The sequence below is a fragment of the Perissodus microlepis genome, chromosome 12 (assembly GCF_051167445.1).
Source record: "Perissodus microlepis isolate ML-2025 ecotype Zambia chromosome 12, ASM5116744v1, whole genome shotgun sequence".
NCBI classification, from domain to species: Eukaryota; Metazoa; Chordata; class Actinopteri; order Cichliformes; family Cichlidae; genus Perissodus; species Perissodus microlepis.
Window position 1 is genome coordinate 25,800,505 of NC_140472.1, and position 19,975 is coordinate 25,820,479.

A 19,975-nucleotide genomic window follows, 5' to 3' on the forward strand; every position below is an offset into this window, starting at 1 on the left:
GCTGTTGTGAGTGTTAAAATCTGCTACCCCTCTAAGGATCCATCAACACTCCAAGCGGCTCATAAACAGAATTGTTTTTTTCGTGCAAGTGTAGTAGAGTGTGACAGTGATTTTCTGAGTCATACCCACCAGTCTCTAACTAATGTCAGCAGATGGTTAATGTTCATGTCTGATTTTGGAATTAGATTTCTCTTCCTTCTTCTCTCCTCCGCAGGGTGTAAGTACATCTGTTCTGTGTCGTGATGTGGCTTGGCTCACAGAGGAACTTTTGTTCAGGAACAAAGACGTCGGCTTTGGGGGAAGTTTGACAGAGGTTGTCCACTACTCCCTGTCTCTGCTCGCCCCTCACCTCATCATAGCTGCTGCTCCATCCAAGTCAGTTTCCTGTCATAAAAGAAAAATGCTGATGAGCCATTGCTCATCAATAATACATTCTACCTTTTATTATTTTTCCTTTTGGTACACACCTCTCCAATTCTAGGAAAGACCCATTGATTGTGCCCTGTCCTTCTCTTGCTGCCACACTTCACCTCTCCTACATGGCAAAGACGGTCACACACGCCTTTATTTCGGAGGCTGTTGGGGGTGAGTGACTTTGAAGGCATGCGTTTTATGTAGGTAACATAATTTTCGTGGACGTTTATTTATCTATCATCTTGTCACCATCACCATGTGTTCTGGCAGGCACCGTATTTTTTGTAGGAGGCCTTGGCAGTTACTCTGTTGGCATGTCAGCTTGGAAAATCAGTTCTAGAGAAAACATTTTAATTTTAAGAATTTATTATGCGTGACATTTAGGGGGTAGCAAGTTTTTAGCAGTGTCAGGGAGTGTGCACACAGAAAGAGTTTTTTTTTTTAAACTAGCAAGTGTCAGCAGTGGAATTAAACTGTTTCATTTACATTTCTTTAATGTCCATCGCTTCCAGCTTTAGGAGTATGTGGAGATTCGTATATAATGCTTGAACTCGAACCTAAACGTATAGTGGGGGTGCGCTGGGAATAGTTGCGTCAGGTATATCGGCTGCACATTTATGATGTGAATTTGCTGTTTCACCGCATCCTAAAGTTGCTCTATTGGATGATAAAGCACAGAGATAGTATAGTTTTTAAGTTGTTATTAGTGTTCAATTTTTATTTTGTTTTGACTTTTTGCCTTTAATTCAGTTTAGTTTCAGTTACTTTCCAGAGCAGGTTGGCTCATTTTAGTAGTTTTTTGAAACTGTGAAGTTTCACTTTAGTTTTTTTATTACTTTCAGCTTTAGTTTTAGTCTTTATTAATTATTGTTGTATAGAGGGCATATGTCAGATGCAAGATTTAAGAAAATTAGTACAGGTATTACTGCAAAAACAAAGAACTTTTTAAAGCATCGACTCACGGTCTTGTAGATGTCCAAATGATTCAATAAATATGTCCATCAAAGCCTCATCAGACAAGTTTTGAAAAAAATGTGTTACCAAAATAACAAGCACTTAATCAAAGGATATTTCCTCTAGTTTAGTTCGTTTTAAAGGTTCACAGAATTGTTTGTTTTTTTGTTTTGTTTTTTCAAAAGTTGAGTATTTATTTTAATTTAGTTAACTAAGATTTTTATTACATCTAGTTTTAGTTTTTAGTTTAGTTTTAGTTAACTATAAAATGTAATCCACTACAGATTACAGAATATATGCCCCAAAATGTATATTGTAATGTATTCCGTTACTTTACTCAATGAGAGTAACGTATTCTGAATACTTTGGATTACTTAATATATTATCATGCTTTTTTACAACTACGTGAATGTACTATTGCTGTGTGGTTTGTTACTATTACTAAAGGCTACTCGCCATACCAATACCAACTAGATGTTTAAATCTTAATATAAAATGAGTAACAGTAGGTTGACATTTGGTAACGCTGCACTTTTAGCAGCGATCTCGCATACAAAACTATTCCGCGCGTATATAAAACAGGTCCGCGGCTCCGAACCGTAGTAAAGGGACCTCTGGCTAATACGGGCTCATAGCCAAAAACTAGCTTTACTTTGTTGTCTGGGTCAACTTTGCTAGCGAGAGACAGAGAGAGGCGTTGAAAGGCTGCTCCAACGGAACTTATTGTTTCAGAGGAAAACACCAACACAGTGTACAGTCGAGTCTTAATAGCTTACTTACAACTGGGCTCGTCAGGCACTCTTCTTGGCTGCAGTGGTTATTATAATATTTACATGCTTCCATCTCCCGTTTCTGACCGGTGACAACTCATACTTTTCCAGTCTCCTTTTTCTCCCTCCCTGGCGCTCACAGACAGATAACGGGTATTCTCCCTGCAGCACGGACTACACTACCCATGAGGCTACATTCTTTAGGACTACACCTATAACACTCTGCCTATTGCCTTCATATTAAATAATTTAAAAAACATTTGTTCACGTCATTATGAGATTGAGACACAGGCATTTGAGCCTCTTAATGTATGTTTTGTTTGGGTTTCCACCGGCGTGGATTTGCCAAAAATAGAGAGGGCATAGCCTAACATATGAAACAGGAAAATACCGGCGTGTAATCCATTTATTTCAACAAAGTAACTGTATTCTGAATACCACCTTTTTAAACGGTAACTGTAACGGAATACAGTTACTCATACTTTGTGTTTTAAAAACCTCCTCTTTTGGATAGAGACCGGAAATCCCTGGTTTAAATTTGATTGTGTTATCTCCTGTGTAAAATTATGATAATGGGCACATACTGAAAGTCTATCATAACCAACATATGGTGTTCACATATGCTGATTGTGCTCTTTACATTTTATTTCCATTCCCATTATGCATTCAGGAAATAGATGGCCTGGATGTGAGCAGGAGGAAATAGAAGTGTGGAGGTTTGATTATGGATGGGCGTCCAAGTCATTCATTTCCTTTAAAAGACATAGTTTGCCTTCTGTCACAGACCTACACTTTATTTTTGTGTTTTAATATCCGCAGCTGTATTTTTTCCCCCCACATTTTTTTTAAACAACCTACACCTGTACCACAGATATTGCTGAAAGCAATAATCTAAAGAGTATTGGCACTGAATATCTGGTGTTTTAATTTACAGAATTATCCAGTGTCTTGTGTTTTTCTTTGGTGTTTTGGTTGGGAACAGAGCGATAATATATGACAGTAATATATGGTAATCGTCTAATGGCAGAAATCCTAAACCGTAAATCTATACTTTACCAGATCCTCAAGCCCAGAGCTATCTGCTGAAATCTTATTTTCATGCTGACAGGCAGACAGGAATGAAGCCATAGAAACTGTAGCCCCATTTTAGGATTCCTGGTGGAGGTAAAAATAATGGTTTGAAGTACAGGAAGCTACTTCTCCAGCATGATTCACTGTTCCTGCATGACCTCTTTTGGTTGTATAGGAAGTGAAACTGGTGGGCAGGGGGCTTTGTACTGCTGAAAGCCTCTTTGTTGTATATTCATACATGGGTGCTAACCTCAAGTGGTAAAAATAAGTTGCATCAGGTCCTGTATACAGTACGTTGTTGTGATGTTGTAGCAAATCGAAAGAGCGATGTGATAAACACACATTTAGGGTTAGCAATAGTCAAATCTCCCCCGCCTCCATAATGGTTTTTGTTTAAAGTGGCTGTGTTATGCTCATATCCTGCTTCACAGTTTTATTCTTGGACTCTACTAGATTAGCTTTTCATGATTCATAACGATTTATGTTATGCTGGGCATGGTGCGGTCCCTCAGGTTATTCCCTAGCCTGCAACAAGCAGTTTTACCTCTTTGCAAACAGATAAGTTAAAAGGGTGGTCGAGATTACCATAATAGAAACGCCCACTTTTATTAACCTCATCCGGAGCCAAGAGTAGGAAAAAACCTGTTTGAAGCCTGAGCTTTTGTCCATAGTAGTCATGTGCCCTTGAGGTGTTGCTGCTCACTACTTGGGACCAGAAATACTAGTCAGTTAAACAAGTAGCAAAATAAAATCCTTCTTTTATTTTATTAATATACACTGGCAGTGCCCTGTCATCAAGAGGTTACAATGACACTTGCCGACCTTCTTTATGCGATGGGAAGTTGTAAAGAAGCGAGGTGAAAAGCTCCATGAATGAGCGCAGTTCTGCAGTAATTTGATGCAGAAAATAAATGGCTGTAAGTGTGCAGAGCCAGAGTAAAATTACATATAACTGTCAGGCTGGAGCAATACCTAACCACACTGAGTGCAGGCAGTGTACTGTGGATGATAACTTAGCACAGCACAGCTAAAATTAACAGCACTCTGTTAATCGATCTCACATATGTGTGTTCTTATTTTTAGACTAGTTGACCAGTTAATGACTAGTAAACTAGTTAACAGGAATATCTCAAGTCATTTTTTTAAATTTTTGTTTACTTTTTTGTTTTGTCTTTACTTTACAGTATAAACTGCCTGGAGGTGACTGCTGTTTTGATTTGGTGCTGTATGAATATAAAACTGAATTTAATAAAATAAGGAAAATGGATTCACTTCACATGTTTCTCCATCAGGTTTGAATTTCCCGAGGTGTGACAGCTGCACAGTTTAGGAACATGAACAATCTGGATGTCAAGACTTTTCCACCAGGACATGAAAAAGCAGGATAATTGGGATTGAGAATGTAAACAAAGACTTAATAACACTTGTGTAAATGACGGAAATCCTAGCTCACGCTTATCAGCAAAATCTCATCAGTGTATCTATTTTCCAAAGAGCGTGTGTAATGGCTAACAGATTTCAGCCAAATTGTAACCTACTTAGCTGTCATAAACAAACACTTGCTTTGCCACACAACACCTGTGCTGCACATTTGGTCTTGAGGAGGCAAACAATAAAATGTTTGTGTTCATAGCGTGTGCGGTGTCAGCCATGCTGTGCGAGGTGGCTCACAGTGGCGTCAGCAGCAGCGTGCGGAGTGACGTGGAAGGAGTGGAGGTCAAAGGTGACACGGAGTTTGATGTGGTGCTCTGCCAGTCTGAGCTCAATGCAAGAGCCTTGCAGCTCTGCCATCTCCTGCCTCCGGGCTTCATGCCAGTGAGTTTGAATTCATATCTCTCACACACACACACACACACACACACACACACACACACACACACACACACACACACACAGCCAGCGTGTCTCATTCAATGGATGTTTAATGGAGCTGAACAGCCATTCATCCTGCTCTGCTGCCTCTGTCTCAGCCAGAGAGAGGTTTTGGATTGTATGCGTGCACTGTGTATCTGTGTGTGCGCTTGTGTGTGTGTGTGTGTGTGTGTGTGTGTGTGTGTGTACATGCTCCATCAAACTGACTTCAAGGGCTCCGAATCTGAGCCAGAAATGCTATTCCTTTTTGTTTGCCCACCTTTCATTTCGGCAGCTGCTCTTTCTTGTCTCTGCTGCTTGCAGCTACATTTCTCTCCCCATTCCTCACAGAAAAACATCTCTCCTGCTCTGATTCCCCTCCCGGGCACCCCTTATTCTCGTTCTAAGATCATTCCTACGTCTCTACTACACACCTTATGTTTCCTGTCAGCTGTCTCCCTCTGCATTTTTTAGATATGTGATTGGCTGAAGCTGTTTGTAACCTTGCCTCACCATTGAATCATTTGCCCTCTCACGTTTTCTCAATAGCCTTGTCAGTCTTCCCAGAGTTTCGCGCTGGATGCCATTGACAGTCTGGTTCGCTGTGGCATCCTGATCCAGGAAGAAGTAAGAAAAAAAAAAAAAGTTTTAAAAGTTGGGCCTGCATAATTTAACAAACAAAACTGCACTGAAATCTTGTCCTAAAGGTAGTTTAATGAATTAAATATGTAATAGATCTGGTGTGTGTTTTACCCAAAGATGCAATTTTAATGTTACCTTCAACTCTTTAATGTTTTCTTTGTTTGAATTTGGTTTTACAACTATTTAAGTTACTCTGTACTCATTGGAGACTTTATATCATACACCTCCACAATCTAATGCAGTCCAGCACCGCTAATGAGGCCACAGTTCACCAGAGGATGGTGTTGTACTAGAGAGCGTTATATTGCATTGCTTTTAGACTTCAGTAGAAATCAGCTTCATTTAACTCTTTACCCCTTTAAAGCCCACTAGGAGTAACTCTTGAAGCCTTTTTCTGAACGCATTTCAGGTCTGCTTACAGGAAAAGAAGTGTCTGGGTTTTCACCAGAAGGCTCTGTCTATAAAGGTTCCCTTGGAAAAAACTACTCCAGTGGTGGTCAAACCACATCTTTATTTATAGATACTGAGATATCAAAACTCGTGGTTAAGGGTGCAGGGCGGTCGTCAAATGACGTCTATATGGGGGAAAGAGTTAAAGACACAATGTCATCCATCTATCCTGTGGTCTCAATTATATTTTGCATATTATATTAACCAGAGCTTGCTTTTGTCTGTTCTGCCCACTATCCTCTGGAGGTTCCCAGGGATGTTCCCATCTGTGATTTCTGGAAGAAACAGGAGGGTCCTCTGACCTGGACCACTTCTGACGACCCTTATCACAGCGATTCTGACTGCGAGGAGCCGGACCTTTGCTCCTATAAGGTACAGAAGACCACTGGCTTTCCTGAGCCTCTGTAGCTCCTTCATCTCTCTTCTGTTGTGTCCAGTATAGAGCTGGTTCCACATCTTTCCACTGAGAGAAATAAAAAGACTGGATAGACTGAAAAGTTACATAAAAAAGTTGAAATGACTCATTTCAACGTCTGAAGTGAGTAGGCTTCATAGACACTGAAGTGACAGTTGAAATTTAAGGCCCACATGTGTTATGAAGCCTTAAGATCTGGTTGGCCGTGATTTTCTTCCCACGGATATTAACTCATCGTTCTCTAAGTAGCACTACTTAACAGTCAGCTCTCCGATATGTTTATTATGGTAGTTTGTTCTCAAAAGGCACCGTTGTGGGACTGGCTGTGCGCTGGCCCAAACTGCCTACAGGACATTCACAAAAATACCAGAACAACCACATGAAATACAACTTTAAAGCAACTGAATCTCCATTATAAAAGCACCTGCATGGATAGAGCCCACATCCTGAATGCCAATTAGCAGTAAGGTCTTAGATTTAAAAGAAGTCCAACTGTCGTGACTGTTGGACGTGATATCCGACTTCCAAGGTGTCCAATTCACCAGCTGTCAAAGGTGCAGGCATGTTATTCGTATTCACTGCAGAGCAACTTTGAGGTGATGGTCTCGGGAGTCGTGACTGTGCAAATGTAAATCTGCATAGAGAAAGAGCAGCAGTTTTATCACACTGATGTGAGCAGGCATACTATTTAACAGCTCTGCTGGCAGCTATGGAGAGAGCAGTAGCATTAACCAATGAAGCATTTTAAATGCAAGCTTCAGCATCATAGAATCCAGTAAAGATGAGGATATTGTTATTCAAAGTTTTAGCATCCACATGCTTGGAAGCATTTTGTTTGCCAGATGATGGAAAAGGTAAGAAACTGCATATTTGCTTATCGCACATTAAAGAACCATAATGGCCGTGGGTGCTGGCATCTTAAAATGGCTTTTCCTGTTTAAATCTCGGAACAATGAACATTTGCTAACACTGTGAATAGTCGACACTATGAGGAGTTTAAAAAGAAAAAAAAAGGTGATACCAGCACTTTACATTATGTTTTGCAATAGAGAGCATTTTCAAAGACTTCTGTGTATTAAGTCTTTATAGATGTGTTGGTTATAATATGTAGGACATTCAGTTATATGTGCCCACCACCTGTCTGTTTACAAAAGGCAAGCCATATATAGATTTGGTGCTTTTCAAGTCTGCCACTGAGCTCTGCATCATCATTGCTTCCAAAAACACATCACCCTCCACCTCCTTGCCTCCTTCCTCCTAATAGTATTTAGTTGTACTTTAGTTGGTAATGTTAATTTGTTCATATTTGTTAAAGGTTGTGTATCCCAGGTTCTGTGAAAGGAGTATTGTGAGCTCAGTGGTGCTTTGTGTGTGCTTCCTGGGATTTATTTCAAGCATCACATGAGAAAAGTCATACAGGCAAACAAAACTGTACTTTGTAATTCTCCAGTAAATAGTGGAAACCTACACCTACACTTTCAAATGAAAAAGAGCTGGCACACATACTTCAAACTCTGGGGAAAAAAAACCAAACATCTAATGATGTTACATTTTAGCTTCAGGGCATTTTTATGTTCCTATTAGATCATTTTATGATATGGACTGATAAATGGACTGCCGTTATATAGGGCTTTTATCAAAGTGCTTTACAATTTGCCTCCCACATGCCCATTTACACACACACTTGTGTTTCCATTACCTCACAATCATTTCCTACAAACTTACAGACTAAAACTGCCACTTTTCTGAACCTAATTTTACCTTAAACTAAGTTTTCACAGAAAAACTCAAATTAGAACCTTTTTTCTTCCCAAACAGGAGTCAGGTGGTCAGAGCAAGACTGATTGCGCAGATTTATATACCCACAACCTGAGCCATACAAGTATGCACACAGAAACTATTGGCAGTAAGGTGCCACGAAGATACTACCTAACCATAACCACTAGGGGCAGGGAGGGTAATTGGGGTCTTAAGCAAGTAGACTTTAACATGTGGGCAGGAAGTATCTGAGATCAAACGCAGACCACCAACCAGCCAGATGACCCTCTACCTTCTGAGCTACATGTCACATGATGTCATAATAGTAGGTAGAGCCGTCTTTCTGTATATGACCTGCTTTTCATATGAATGATTGCCAAGCGACACCTCTGAATATTGGAAATTGCACTCTTCAGTGTGGAGACTACTCTTCTTTTGTGCTTCGCAATTCTCTACTATTCATATGCCTAACTCTGGAAATACAGGCCCTGATTTTTTTTATAATTTAAAGATTTTACTAGCATCACCACACAACAGAAAGAGCATTCTTATGACTGGCTTTGCCACATGTAGCTCGCTGGTTGACTGCATAGTGCCACCCACGCTGGCATAACTTCTTCTCATTTCAGCTTTGTCCACCAAGGAAGTGCCGCACTACAGTTTACAAAGCTCCACTCTTTCAAACTCCATCTTTTAACTCTCTCCATCCAGTACGCTCATTTTTCTTATCCTGCCGCCTCTGCACTGCTATCCTCAGTTCAGGTGCTGAAGCAAGACTGCATACACCTACATACCAGACAGCAAAAAGTATTCCCTAACCTCAGTTTGCCTAGGTAGATTCACTTTTGTTTTGGAAAGCAACCAGGCAAGAAAAAGCTGGAAAACTTTGCTGTTTTGTTTTCCCAAATGTATGTATATATTTTTTTGTTTGTGCGTATTAGGTTATTTATTCATGCTGCCTCTCAGTTATGTGAAACAAACAGTAAAATGCAATATAAATAAATCAGTATGATCGACATTTTAGTGTTATTGGATTCTGCCATTTTCCTTTTGGATCCAATTTTATTTCTGTAGTTTAAAGCTCCTTATATTATCTGTGTAAATATTGTGCTGAAAATGCATTTTTTTGTTGCACTATGGAAACATTCAATCTTTGTGTAATGTCTTTGCTAAGCAGTCTCTCTGGACTTGTTTATACAACAGCTGCAGTGCTGACCTTTTTGTTGTGATGTGAATTTACTGCTCGTACAACTCAACTCGTGATCGTTACTCTGACGGCTCCGTTTTCACCCTGTCATTTTTGTTTCCAACTTTTTCTGTGTATTTAAGTGCTTCACCTTTTTTGTAATGATTGTTTAAACGCTAATTGAATTAGCCCAGTTGACTAAGTGGCACCAGCTCATTAGCAAAAATATAAAAAGTTGTTATAAAAGCTAAATTAATGCATTTGTTTAGAAAAAAAGGATTGTATGCAGATATAAGGTGCTGTGCAAAAAGCCCCATTTCTTTATATTTTGGGTATCTAAAGAAGCCAGGCTTTCTTGTAATGTTTTAAAGTGGTCTTGAGAAATAATGTTCAAGGTTCTGAAGGTCTTTCAGTTTTTGTTTGGACATTACCTGCTTTTTCCACCCAGAGGGATGTTTTTTTTTTTTTTATTGTTTCTTCACCCACTTAACACTGATCTGTGAATCAATACTTCGGTAATTAGGCACCAAACACAAGGGATGAACAAAGAGTTGTTTCTAAAAATAGCAGACATATTAGTGAAGAAACAATTTTATTTTAGGTGCTTTATTTCTAGCAGCCTGTCTCCGAAACATTTGTTCTTATTTTTTTAGTCGAATCTATGGATCTACACAGTTTGAAAGGCATAAACTGGTATTTTTTTTAACCAAAAAGCTGATTTCACAGAGTTGTTAGCTGAAAACTTGGTGTATCTTCCGTGCAGTGTGTCCTTAACTGGATAGGTAGAGGACAGAAGAAAAAAAAAAGGCCTAAAAAATTATCAACAACATATGAACAGTATCTGAAAGTCATCTCCTTTAGAGAGAAAAACCTGACACAGAACCTGAGAAATGCAGCCCTTCAACTCATCCATTCACTCCTCTGAAATGGTGGTAGGGTTGCTGTCAAGAAGCCATTCTTAGGGAAGGCAAACCAGGAGAAGAGGCTGAGGTGTGCCAGATTATACAAGAACTTGACTAAAAATCTGTGACAATAGTTCTTGATGGAGTGATGAATCCACATTTGACATTTTTGTTCAAAATGTCTACAGCCATCTGTAAAACACGGTGGTCTATCATAGTTTAAGGCTCTATTTCAGCAAGTGGTATTGGGAATCTTGTCAAAATGCATACCAGGTACCATCAGAAAGCATCTGACTGGAAACAGCATCATTTTTCAGCATAATGTTGATCATAAAAACACTTCCAGTGCAGTAAAAGCATAACTGATAAGAAAAAACCCCCACAGTGGAACACTATCAGTCATGGAGTTGTCTCCCCAGACCCCAGACCTCAACATTATTAAAGCAGTGTGAGATCATCTTGACGGAGAACGGACCAAAATGCAGCCAGTGTCCAAAGAAAAGCTTTGAATCTCCTTCAAGAAGTCTGGAGAACGAATCCTGAAAAGTTCTTAAGAAAAGACGAGGCTTATCCAAGAGTTCAGACTGTGTTGAAGAATAAAGATATCAAATATTGACTTTCAAAGCACAAACTATGCCTTACATACTGTATTTACGTGTTCGTTTCCACATTTCAATAAATCACTGCACCTTAACGTATTCCTAGCAAAATATAAAGAAATGAGGATTGGCTCAGACTTTGATATACTAATGTAAGCCCCAGCAACATTTAAGGTATAAGGAACAATTTTATTACTTGATCAGACATTTTGGTCTGTGGCCTTCATCAGAGTGTCACCCTGAATTATCTTAGACCTCTTAGGACCCTTGTTCTTCTCCATGCACTTTGAAAGTTGTGGCAGAAACCTCCATTCTCTTTCCACAAAACCTAAAGTTTAGATGAGGAGAGCAGAATCAACCAAATATGAGCTGCAAGCTGTTCGGTGCGCTGTAGCGCTATACGCATCCATCTCTTGAAAGACTAAACATTAATGACTCTTTGCAGTTGTGTAATGTCCAAAGAAAATGGAACATTTTACAGGAGCAGCTGAACTCCACCTGATTATAATGTCCCCACACACTTTATAAAGTAGTTTAATGAACCACCAGCTTCATGGCCCCTCTCATTATCTGATGTACTCATTAACGCAGTCTTTATAGCAAAGTTTATTTCCAGTTTCTGAGACAAATAAAGAGCATTTTATAGAGTAATTACACAGTTTATCCAAAGTTTGAGTACACAGCCAAGGACCTTAATGTCAGGCAATGAAAGATTCAATTTTAAAGCATTTATGGATGTTTTAGAGAACAGTTTGCTTCCATTTTTTGGGCAGCTGTCACATTTCATCACGACTGCTGTGGTTAAATCCAAGTCCTTAAAGAAATGCTTTTCTTAGTCTGCTGTTGAGGAATCTGACTTGCTGAATCTTAGTTTTCTAAAAGTTTGGTTTAACAGTTTTAAACACTGTTAATAAAATTTTAACCAACTTCAGATTCAGTTATTTTGAACTGCAATAGTGTTCATATGCCGGAAGTGACCTTGAGCTACTGCAGTAATTCATGTTATGGCAAGGACCACTCCACTAAGTAAACAGAAAAGACACTCTATCTTCACTTTCAGACACCAAGGTCAGTCAGTTTAGAAAGTGTAGTCGTAAAATCTATCAAATAAAAATGGCTATCGTGTTGTCTGCTTCAGGAGAGGAAGGCCGAGACTTCCCTTTGCCGCAGAGGATAACTTCTTAGAGACTCAGAGATGAACAATTAACGGCAGCTCAGATTAGAGCCCACATCAGTGCTTCCCAGAGTTCAAACAGCAGACACATCTCAATATCGACTGTTCAAGGGAGGCTGTGAATCAGGCCTTCATGGTCGAATTGCTGCAAAGAAACCTCCCCTGAGGGAAACCGATAAGAAGAAAAGAACTGCTTAGGCCAGGAAAAAGGGATGGGAATCAAGAACTGGTCTTTACATTGTCCAATCCATTTTTTCCTCTGGTAGTTGCAAAACCATGATGTCAAATTCACAGGTGAAATACGTGATTCTAAAGCTGGGGGAAAAATCTGTATAGTCTTAATTTTTTGTTCTCCTTTGTACACAGATCAGGAGTGATTAAGGGATTTGTATCAATCAAACTGTTATCAATATCCATCCCTACAAAGAAACACAAAGAATGGGTTTCTGGGCTTTGATCTTAGTCGAAGTTTTGGGGTTTAGATTTTTGGTTCAGCCCACTGCAACTCCGAGAAGGTGAAAGGATGTCGTTCCTGCCGTGAAACATGGAGATTGTTGGTAATACTGTTGCAGATTTATCCACAATTGAAGAGATCTATACAACATCCTGCAGTGACACAGCATCCCATCTGGTTTATGATTAGTGGGGCAATCATTTATTTCTAACACCTATTTGACCAGGAAGCAGAGTACTTCTAAACTTTTGGTAGGCACTGCAGATTAGTCTGTTGTTTGAAGTCATTGAGAAGGCTTTACTCTTTCATTAGTGTTTGTTTTCTTTGCTGGTCTTTCGCTTAAATGTAATGCACTTAAAAAAGGCCACTTGAGGCTGCATACCTCTGTCAAGGCTTAATATTACCTCTGCACCATTCATGAGTTGTGTATCTGGATTCGTTTTTTTGTATCTTCGTAAAGACATTAAGAGATTTCTCAGATTTAACTGTGATATTAAAATTGTGCATTTGTTAGAATGTGACACAAAATGTCCAATTTACTCCCGTCTCGCAATAGCAGCAAATCCTTCCAAAAAATCCTTGAATTCAGATCCATATTGGTATCAACTCCAAAAGTTAATCATTTCTAAGTTGGGCCAAGCCCCACTTTTGTGAAGTTTTCATGCAGATCTGTCCAGAACTTTTTGAGTAATCCTGCTAAAAACAGACCAACAAACCAAACCAATCGCACAGCTTACTTGGCAGAAGTAATTGGGCTCTATCTGTCGTACTGTTAATAGTCTTGGATGTATTTATTATCCACTGCGATTTTCTTCTACAAACAGTACATCAGCAGTACTCTCATAAAAATATGTTGCCTTCAAATATTCAAGCCTCAGCGAGTCAACAGTTTATTTTGAGTAATATCACATCCCAGAGCTGTGCGTCGTCCTCCTGACAGTGAGTTTAAGTATGTGGTATTGTAGTAGAAAATAATCTTTCAGTTCTTCACTGCCTCATTCTGATTTAGTCTTATGTGTCCTTCGTGGTCTGTGTCAACTTCTTCTAGATACGACAGCCAAGTCACTGTCCAGAGATGCTGTTCTTCCTCTGCAGAATGCTAGCTGGACATCTCAGGGCGCTATGCTGGACCACTATGGGGCTGAATCTCTTTGAGATGCCTCTGGCTGGTATGTGGACACTGTTTAAGGGAAGCTGGTCACCTGTGTTCAGTGTGGGGTGGTAAACATTAGATAGGTCATAAATTCCTTTTGTGGTTACGAGTAATTTGGCAATCTCGTGATCTAGTATTAGAGTGACTTTTCAGTCAGGCCTACTCTAGTATCGATGCATGCAGTGAATGCTGGTGACATTTTTCATGTTTTGAAAACCAAAACTATACTGATTTAAACTCACCTGCAACAGCAATTTCCAAGGTGTGGTCTGCAGCCCCCTAGTGGCCATGAAGGTACTGCAGGTCAGCTACAAATAGTCACTAAAATTATAAAAACTCTTAATTGTTAATATGCAATCAAAGCATTTCAAACTAATTATGCATTAAGTATTTTTTTTATTTTAAATGGTTATTTATCTCAACAGTTTTTCATTTCTCTTGATTAGTGGTGCAGAAATGCCGTGTTGCCTAAACAAAACCTTTGGCTGTGGAATCCGCATCAAGTGGACTCCCAAAAGAGCAAAAATTAATCAATGAAAACAAAGTGCTGTTTTGATATGTGGGAACCTCTGCACTGCAGTGTCTGCGGTGAAGCACTCACTGCTTCAACTAGAAATGCCATTCTGACCATTTTCCCATGTACATTTAAAAATGTTCCAGAAACCTAAAACCAGAGCACAAATATCAACTTTTGCAATAAATTGAACTCCCTTCTGTGTTGAAGATAATCACCAGTGATCAGAGCTGGGTCTCCAGCCACAACCCAAAGACCAAACAGCAGTCTTTATTGGAGGAGCTGGATTTTTCCAGGCCCAAGAAAGACCATCAGGTCAAAAACAGAATGTGAAGCACGCACATTGTTTTTTGTTTTTTTTTTCCACATTAACAGTGATGTACCTTATTAATTTATCCCCCATGTTCATATTGTGAGTGCAGAGTTCTACTATATCACCCTGTAACATCTGAGAGTGAGCATTAAGCACCAATGACCCGAGCTGCAGGGTGTGCCTTTGGCCACACAACACTATAGCCACTTACACTCCCCGCCCCCATTCGCCAGATTTAGCTTCTAGTGATATCTTCCTTTCCCACAAACTCAAACCTCTGCACTGGATGTCCCAGTGCAGAGGTGACCAAGGAGAGGACCTTGAAGGGGATACAAGAAAAATTAAAATCAGATATGGTTTTTGCTTTTACAGGACGAATCAAAGAGCTTTTATCTAGTAGCTTTTATAATAAGATGGCTTTATCTTAGCAGATTGTTCTCACTTTGTTTCGCTTGAATAATTGCCTCCATTTTCATGTCTTTCCTGCTGCAGAAGCTGAGTTCGTGGCTCAAATACACTCACATCTTTGTGACACAGCAAATAAGAAGAAACAGCACTATGGTGAGTTCAACCTGACATCCCTCTGGGAAAAAAAACGAAAAAAAAAACTCACAAAGATCTTCCATTTTTGTGTCAAAACTTTAAAAGCTTGTCACCTTGCCTTTTTTTTAAAAACTGATTCAGTGTGTGTTGTAACAAAGGTGCATAGACCAGAGAAGAAAAACAGCTCCTTTCACTCCCATCACATGCTATCCTCCTTGTTTAAAAAAAAAAACACCATAAAAGATAACCAGAAAATACCCAAATGACCCTTCAATATTACACTCTGAAAAAAAATTACAGTCCCACTAGTATGGCTTTGTTCTCCTATCCCAACCTGCTTTTTCTATATTGGATATCTGTCTGTTCTTTTGTTTCATGTGCGTCTTTTTGCTGTATCTCACAGAGAGCTGCTCAGAGGAGGCGGCGCACACTGCAGTCAGAACACTAATAGATCTGGGGGTGAGTGACAGCCTGTGTGTGTGTGTGTGTGTGTGTGTGTCTAAATCTGCCTGTCTGCCAGGAATTATAGCTCCACTCAGGACTCAAAGTTGAGGTGCAATCCAACTCTCAAAAAGTTGACTTCTAATGTGAATCCTGGAATCCAGCCCAAATCTCCAAATCACTATTAATCAATCAAACTGGTGGCATTTTTCAGTAGCTGTGAACAGAAACCTGATGTTTGATGCAATAGGAGGACTCTCTGCCTGGCTGGAACCAACCAAATCCAATCATGTAGGAGGCAGAAATGTCAGTTCATAAAGAGAATTCACTGGGCCAAAGACATGAGTTATTTAAAATTAGAAAATGGAAAAAAGTAGCACAGAGAGGTTGAGGTCTCTTAGCTGTGACAAAGTGGTTTACATTTGACATTCAGGTCTTTAACCTTTCCCATCCCAGAGGTCCCTGTGCCGGTGCCATTTTTCAAAGGTTGCCAAGCATGAGGCCAGCTAGTACTTCACTGTATAAGCGAAATGATTTGTGTTGAGCTCCGTTGATGTTTCATCAGATTTGGTAGGGTTGCACTGAGAAGTTTTAAAGCAGCATTTACACATGAGATCAGTGTTTACAGTCCCATATTTATAAGGCTCTAATAAACTCTCTAATTCACAGTTGGAAGTAAAATCGATCGATAGAACAATCAATAATAGTGTCTCATTATAACCTCACTGTTTTTAAATGAACTTGTAATGCTGTTATCACAGTCTATTTCTGTTTTTACATTTTCTCTCATTCTAAGTTTGGACTAAAGATTAAAACATCTTTCGATCTCTGTAGATGTGCTGCGGTTCAGCTTCTATGTGGAAAAGGCTCCTCTAAATGTTGGTTGGTTGGGATCAATGATGCATCACTCTAATCCTTCCATCTTGAAACTTCAAATATTGTAATTTTTACTTCACTGCATTCATTTCACAGCTGCAGTTCCTTGAGACTTTACACGCTAAATATATGACCCCCGTATAAAAAGTGATTTGTGATTATAGGTTTTTCTACCCGGAAGAATTTAAAACTACTAGACTCCTTTCAGTAATAAGAACGTAACCTTGAAAGAGCCACATGTTGCGGAGTGCAGGAGTTATACGCGGAATAGGACTTATTTTAACAATGAAGCATTGTTTTGATTTCACTGAAGGATATTATGCTGCATATTTTGCTGGCGTGTACGAAGCAACAAAACTTGTTTTTTTGAGGAATCCTCTGTGGCACATTTCTCTTTCTTCCCGTTGGGTGTGAGATGACCTGATATGAAAGCACTCCACCAGGGCACAGTGAACTCTGGATTAAACAGAAACTTTGATGAGACTGGATAAAGGCCTCATGTATATTGTGATAGATTATCATGCCGCTGCAGCTTTCAAGTCTGCGGATGTTTTTTTTTCTTTCTTTTCATAAAATGAAAGTTGGAACGCAGCAAATGGTTTGTCTTGCAGAAGAATATGAGCCTCTCTTATCTCCATCTGCTGTGATTCTGCAAACAGCAGCAGGGAATATTGAAGAGAAAGAAGGGCACCAACTTAAACTCCGAAATCTGAACAGAAACGCAGGATTTTCCAGAATGATTTATTGTGTAGCTTTTGTTTAGTGTTGGTTTTATTCATGTAAAGGAGTAAAAAGCACCGTATAAATGAATGTTACTTACTTTTACCTTTTGTTGTAGGAGGTATGATTTTCAGAAGAAAGAGCAAAGAAGCAACATTTTTATCCCTACTCTACCACTTCACCAGCCTTTCAACTCGGCAGGCAAAGTGTCTGCTCCCATCAGTCTTCTCTTTCAGTCTGCGGGTTGGGAATCGCGGTCTTTTTAAAAATAGAGCATCATTGACCCATTTATCTGCAAACATCTCAAGAGGCAATTATTAAGTTTATTATTGAGGTTATCAGTCAGAAATGGACCTTTTCTTCATCTTAAGCCTCCGATGATAAGGCAGGGGGAATTCTAAGATCTCCAAGTTGAAGCAAACAGGAAATTAGCTTCTAGTTTTTAGGAAACTTTAAAAGAAAAAGGAAGGACAACACAATCTTAAGTTTGCCTCTTTCATTTGGCCTCATTATTTCAGACCTTGCTAAGTGAATTAGGTGATGTTGTTTATGTGAAATCTGTAGCTTTGTTTTTCTCTTTCATTTTTGAAGCGTTGTTGCTTTGGGAGCTTTTTGTTTTTATCCGTCTTATTACCTCACTGTTTTTTATTCAGCCTTGTGCAGGAAGCGCTTTGATGAAGATAAGAAAAAAGCTGCACACTCACTTTGTTCAAATAAAGGTTACTAAATAATAAGCACTGTGGTTGCGATGCTACTAACGTATCTGTGTTTCTGCTCGTTATTTTCAATTCAGGTCCTCTTGGAGGAGTGGCAGAAGGAAGGCGTCTTCCTGGCTGTTAGTCCTTTGTTCCAGTTGTCAGAAAACAGGCAGAAACTGCACCGCTTCATCTCTCAGTACCTCTACAATTAATACATTTAACTGAGCAGCATGACTCAAGGCTTCAACGCGGCTTTGTTTTCTTGCAGAGTCTGACCTCATCCTCTGTTTGTATTAAGGAAGCCCGTGTTCAGTTAAAACAGATGCATGCTGAGCCAGGACGCTGGTGTCTTTAGGTTAATTGCATTTTGATTTTTCAGTGATGAGACATTGATTTTAAGTTTATCTTTAGTAATAGCATTTGCATAAAGCCACAGGAGAGGAGGATTATTAAGTCCCTGTAATCAGTTGTGAGGACTCGCTGTAGGATGACGCTCGTTGGTACAGTTTGCGCATCCACGCATGTTTATGTTGTAACGAAGGATGCATCAAGTTTTGTCTGTTCCATGAGAAAATGTTTGTTTGGTTCTTTATACTCAAATAAAAGTTCCTGTGTCATCATGACTTGAACAAAAGTGCAAAAAGTTCACTGTGTACAAACTAAACCAACTACAGCCCTTTAAAGTAGTTTATTAGTTAGTCTCTTGCACACAGCCATGGTTCTGAGCTGCTCTCCTCCTGGACGTAGATCATTCAGTGCTGAGTCAGACCTCTGGAGAGTCTGTATGTCTCACGTAGACCTTTTGACATCAAGATGCAAAGACAAATCGATGGCTTGCTTTAATGGGGACTTGGAGGCCTCTGTATTTTGGCGTTCACAGCTGACTGTTTGTACAGTCACATGCCAGTGCAGCTGTTTTTACTCCTTCAGCGAGCACAGACCACAGCCGCAGTGGTTGAGCTGCCATCGGCCGTGAGAATCTACTGCCATCCAGTGTTGAGCTGAGGATACTGAGTCCTAAATAGTTGTGGAACTGGCCTGTAGCCGTGGCCCACTCGGAATAGAAATTAAATTAGGTTTGAGTATCTGTTTAAGAGCAGCTACCGAGACTTAAAACAGAGGATTTGCATAATAAGAAATGTGAGTTTTGAGGACTGTTTTCCATGTGAGCTGCTCTCACGTGGAAAAAACAAAATCATGAACACCTTTAAAAACAAACAAAAAACAGGATAGGGATTGATTGGCTGTGGCATTTTAAAGTCGCAATTCAGACGATGCAAAATACTTTTTTTCTGAGTTATTATAATTATTATACAGTTGCCAGTGGGGGTGAACTAATTTAGCATTTTTTCCATTAATTTCTGTGAATATGTAAGTCTGATTTCATATTCGAGGCATTCCTTTAGTCTTCACAATAAAAAACTAGAAGAGTGCTGAAGATTCCCCTCTGCACTACGCTTGAAGCGAGGCTGTGGATCCAGAATAATAGATGGATCTGGGTTAGTTTGTTTTCTCAAGAACTTCAGTGTCTCCAAAATTTCCTTTAAAGGGTCCTTCCAGAAACTCGTGGATCCAGATTAACTCCAAAGGTTTATCTTGGGCCAATCCCCGCCTTCAGTAAACACTTTCATGCAGATCTTTTCATAACTTGTTTAGTAATCCTCTTGGCAAACAGACAAACCAAACTAATCACGTAACATCCTTGGATGAGGTAAAAATCTCCTCTGACTCGTGAAGATTGCCTGAAGCTAAGGTTTTTTTGTAGGGTATTTTAAGGTTAGCGAGACACTGAGCTGCAAAGCACTCCACTTTGCACCATATATGTTCAACAAAAAGCTAACTGATCTTAAACTGCAGCAGTTTACAAATTATAAGGGATACAGTGGTCGAAACGTAGCTGCCAGTTTGAGGATGTCAACATGTCACACTGCTGCAAATTGTAAACAAGTACACTGAATCCATCCTTGAAGCTCTCTGTCAGACATTTATATTTAAAAGCTGCTACATGAGTCGAAACACAGATCGAAGTAATTGGAGAGATTTTTCTCCCGGGCAGTAAAAAAAAAAAAACACCACA

At 39.5% G+C, this 19,975-nt stretch overlaps 1 protein-coding gene across 5 annotated transcripts in view; it reads left to right on the forward strand.

Moving 5' to 3' along the window:
- gpat2 (glycerol-3-phosphate acyltransferase 2, mitochondrial) overlaps positions 1-19,944 on the forward strand; it is a 180,133-nt gene extending 160,189 nt beyond the window's left edge. For all 5 annotated transcript variants that reach the window (XM_084945547.1, XM_084945551.1, XM_084945549.1 and 2 more), the window contains 9 exons: positions 215-375; positions 482-585; positions 4,843-5,024; positions 5,610-5,687; positions 6,399-6,524; positions 13,689-13,809; positions 15,113-15,181; positions 15,567-15,622; positions 17,994-19,944. In XM_084945547.1, coding sequence (XP_084801673.1) covers positions 215-375; positions 482-585; positions 4,843-5,024; positions 5,610-5,687; positions 6,399-6,524; positions 13,689-13,809; positions 15,113-15,181; positions 15,567-15,622; positions 17,994-18,110 — 1,014 coding nt within the window. In that variant the 3' untranslated portion in view covers positions 18,111-19,944. The remainder of the gene's footprint in view (positions 1-214; positions 376-481; positions 586-4,842; positions 5,025-5,609; positions 5,688-6,398; positions 6,525-13,688; positions 13,810-15,112; positions 15,182-15,566; positions 15,623-17,993) is intronic.
- Positions 19,945-19,975: the final 31 nt, after the last annotated feature.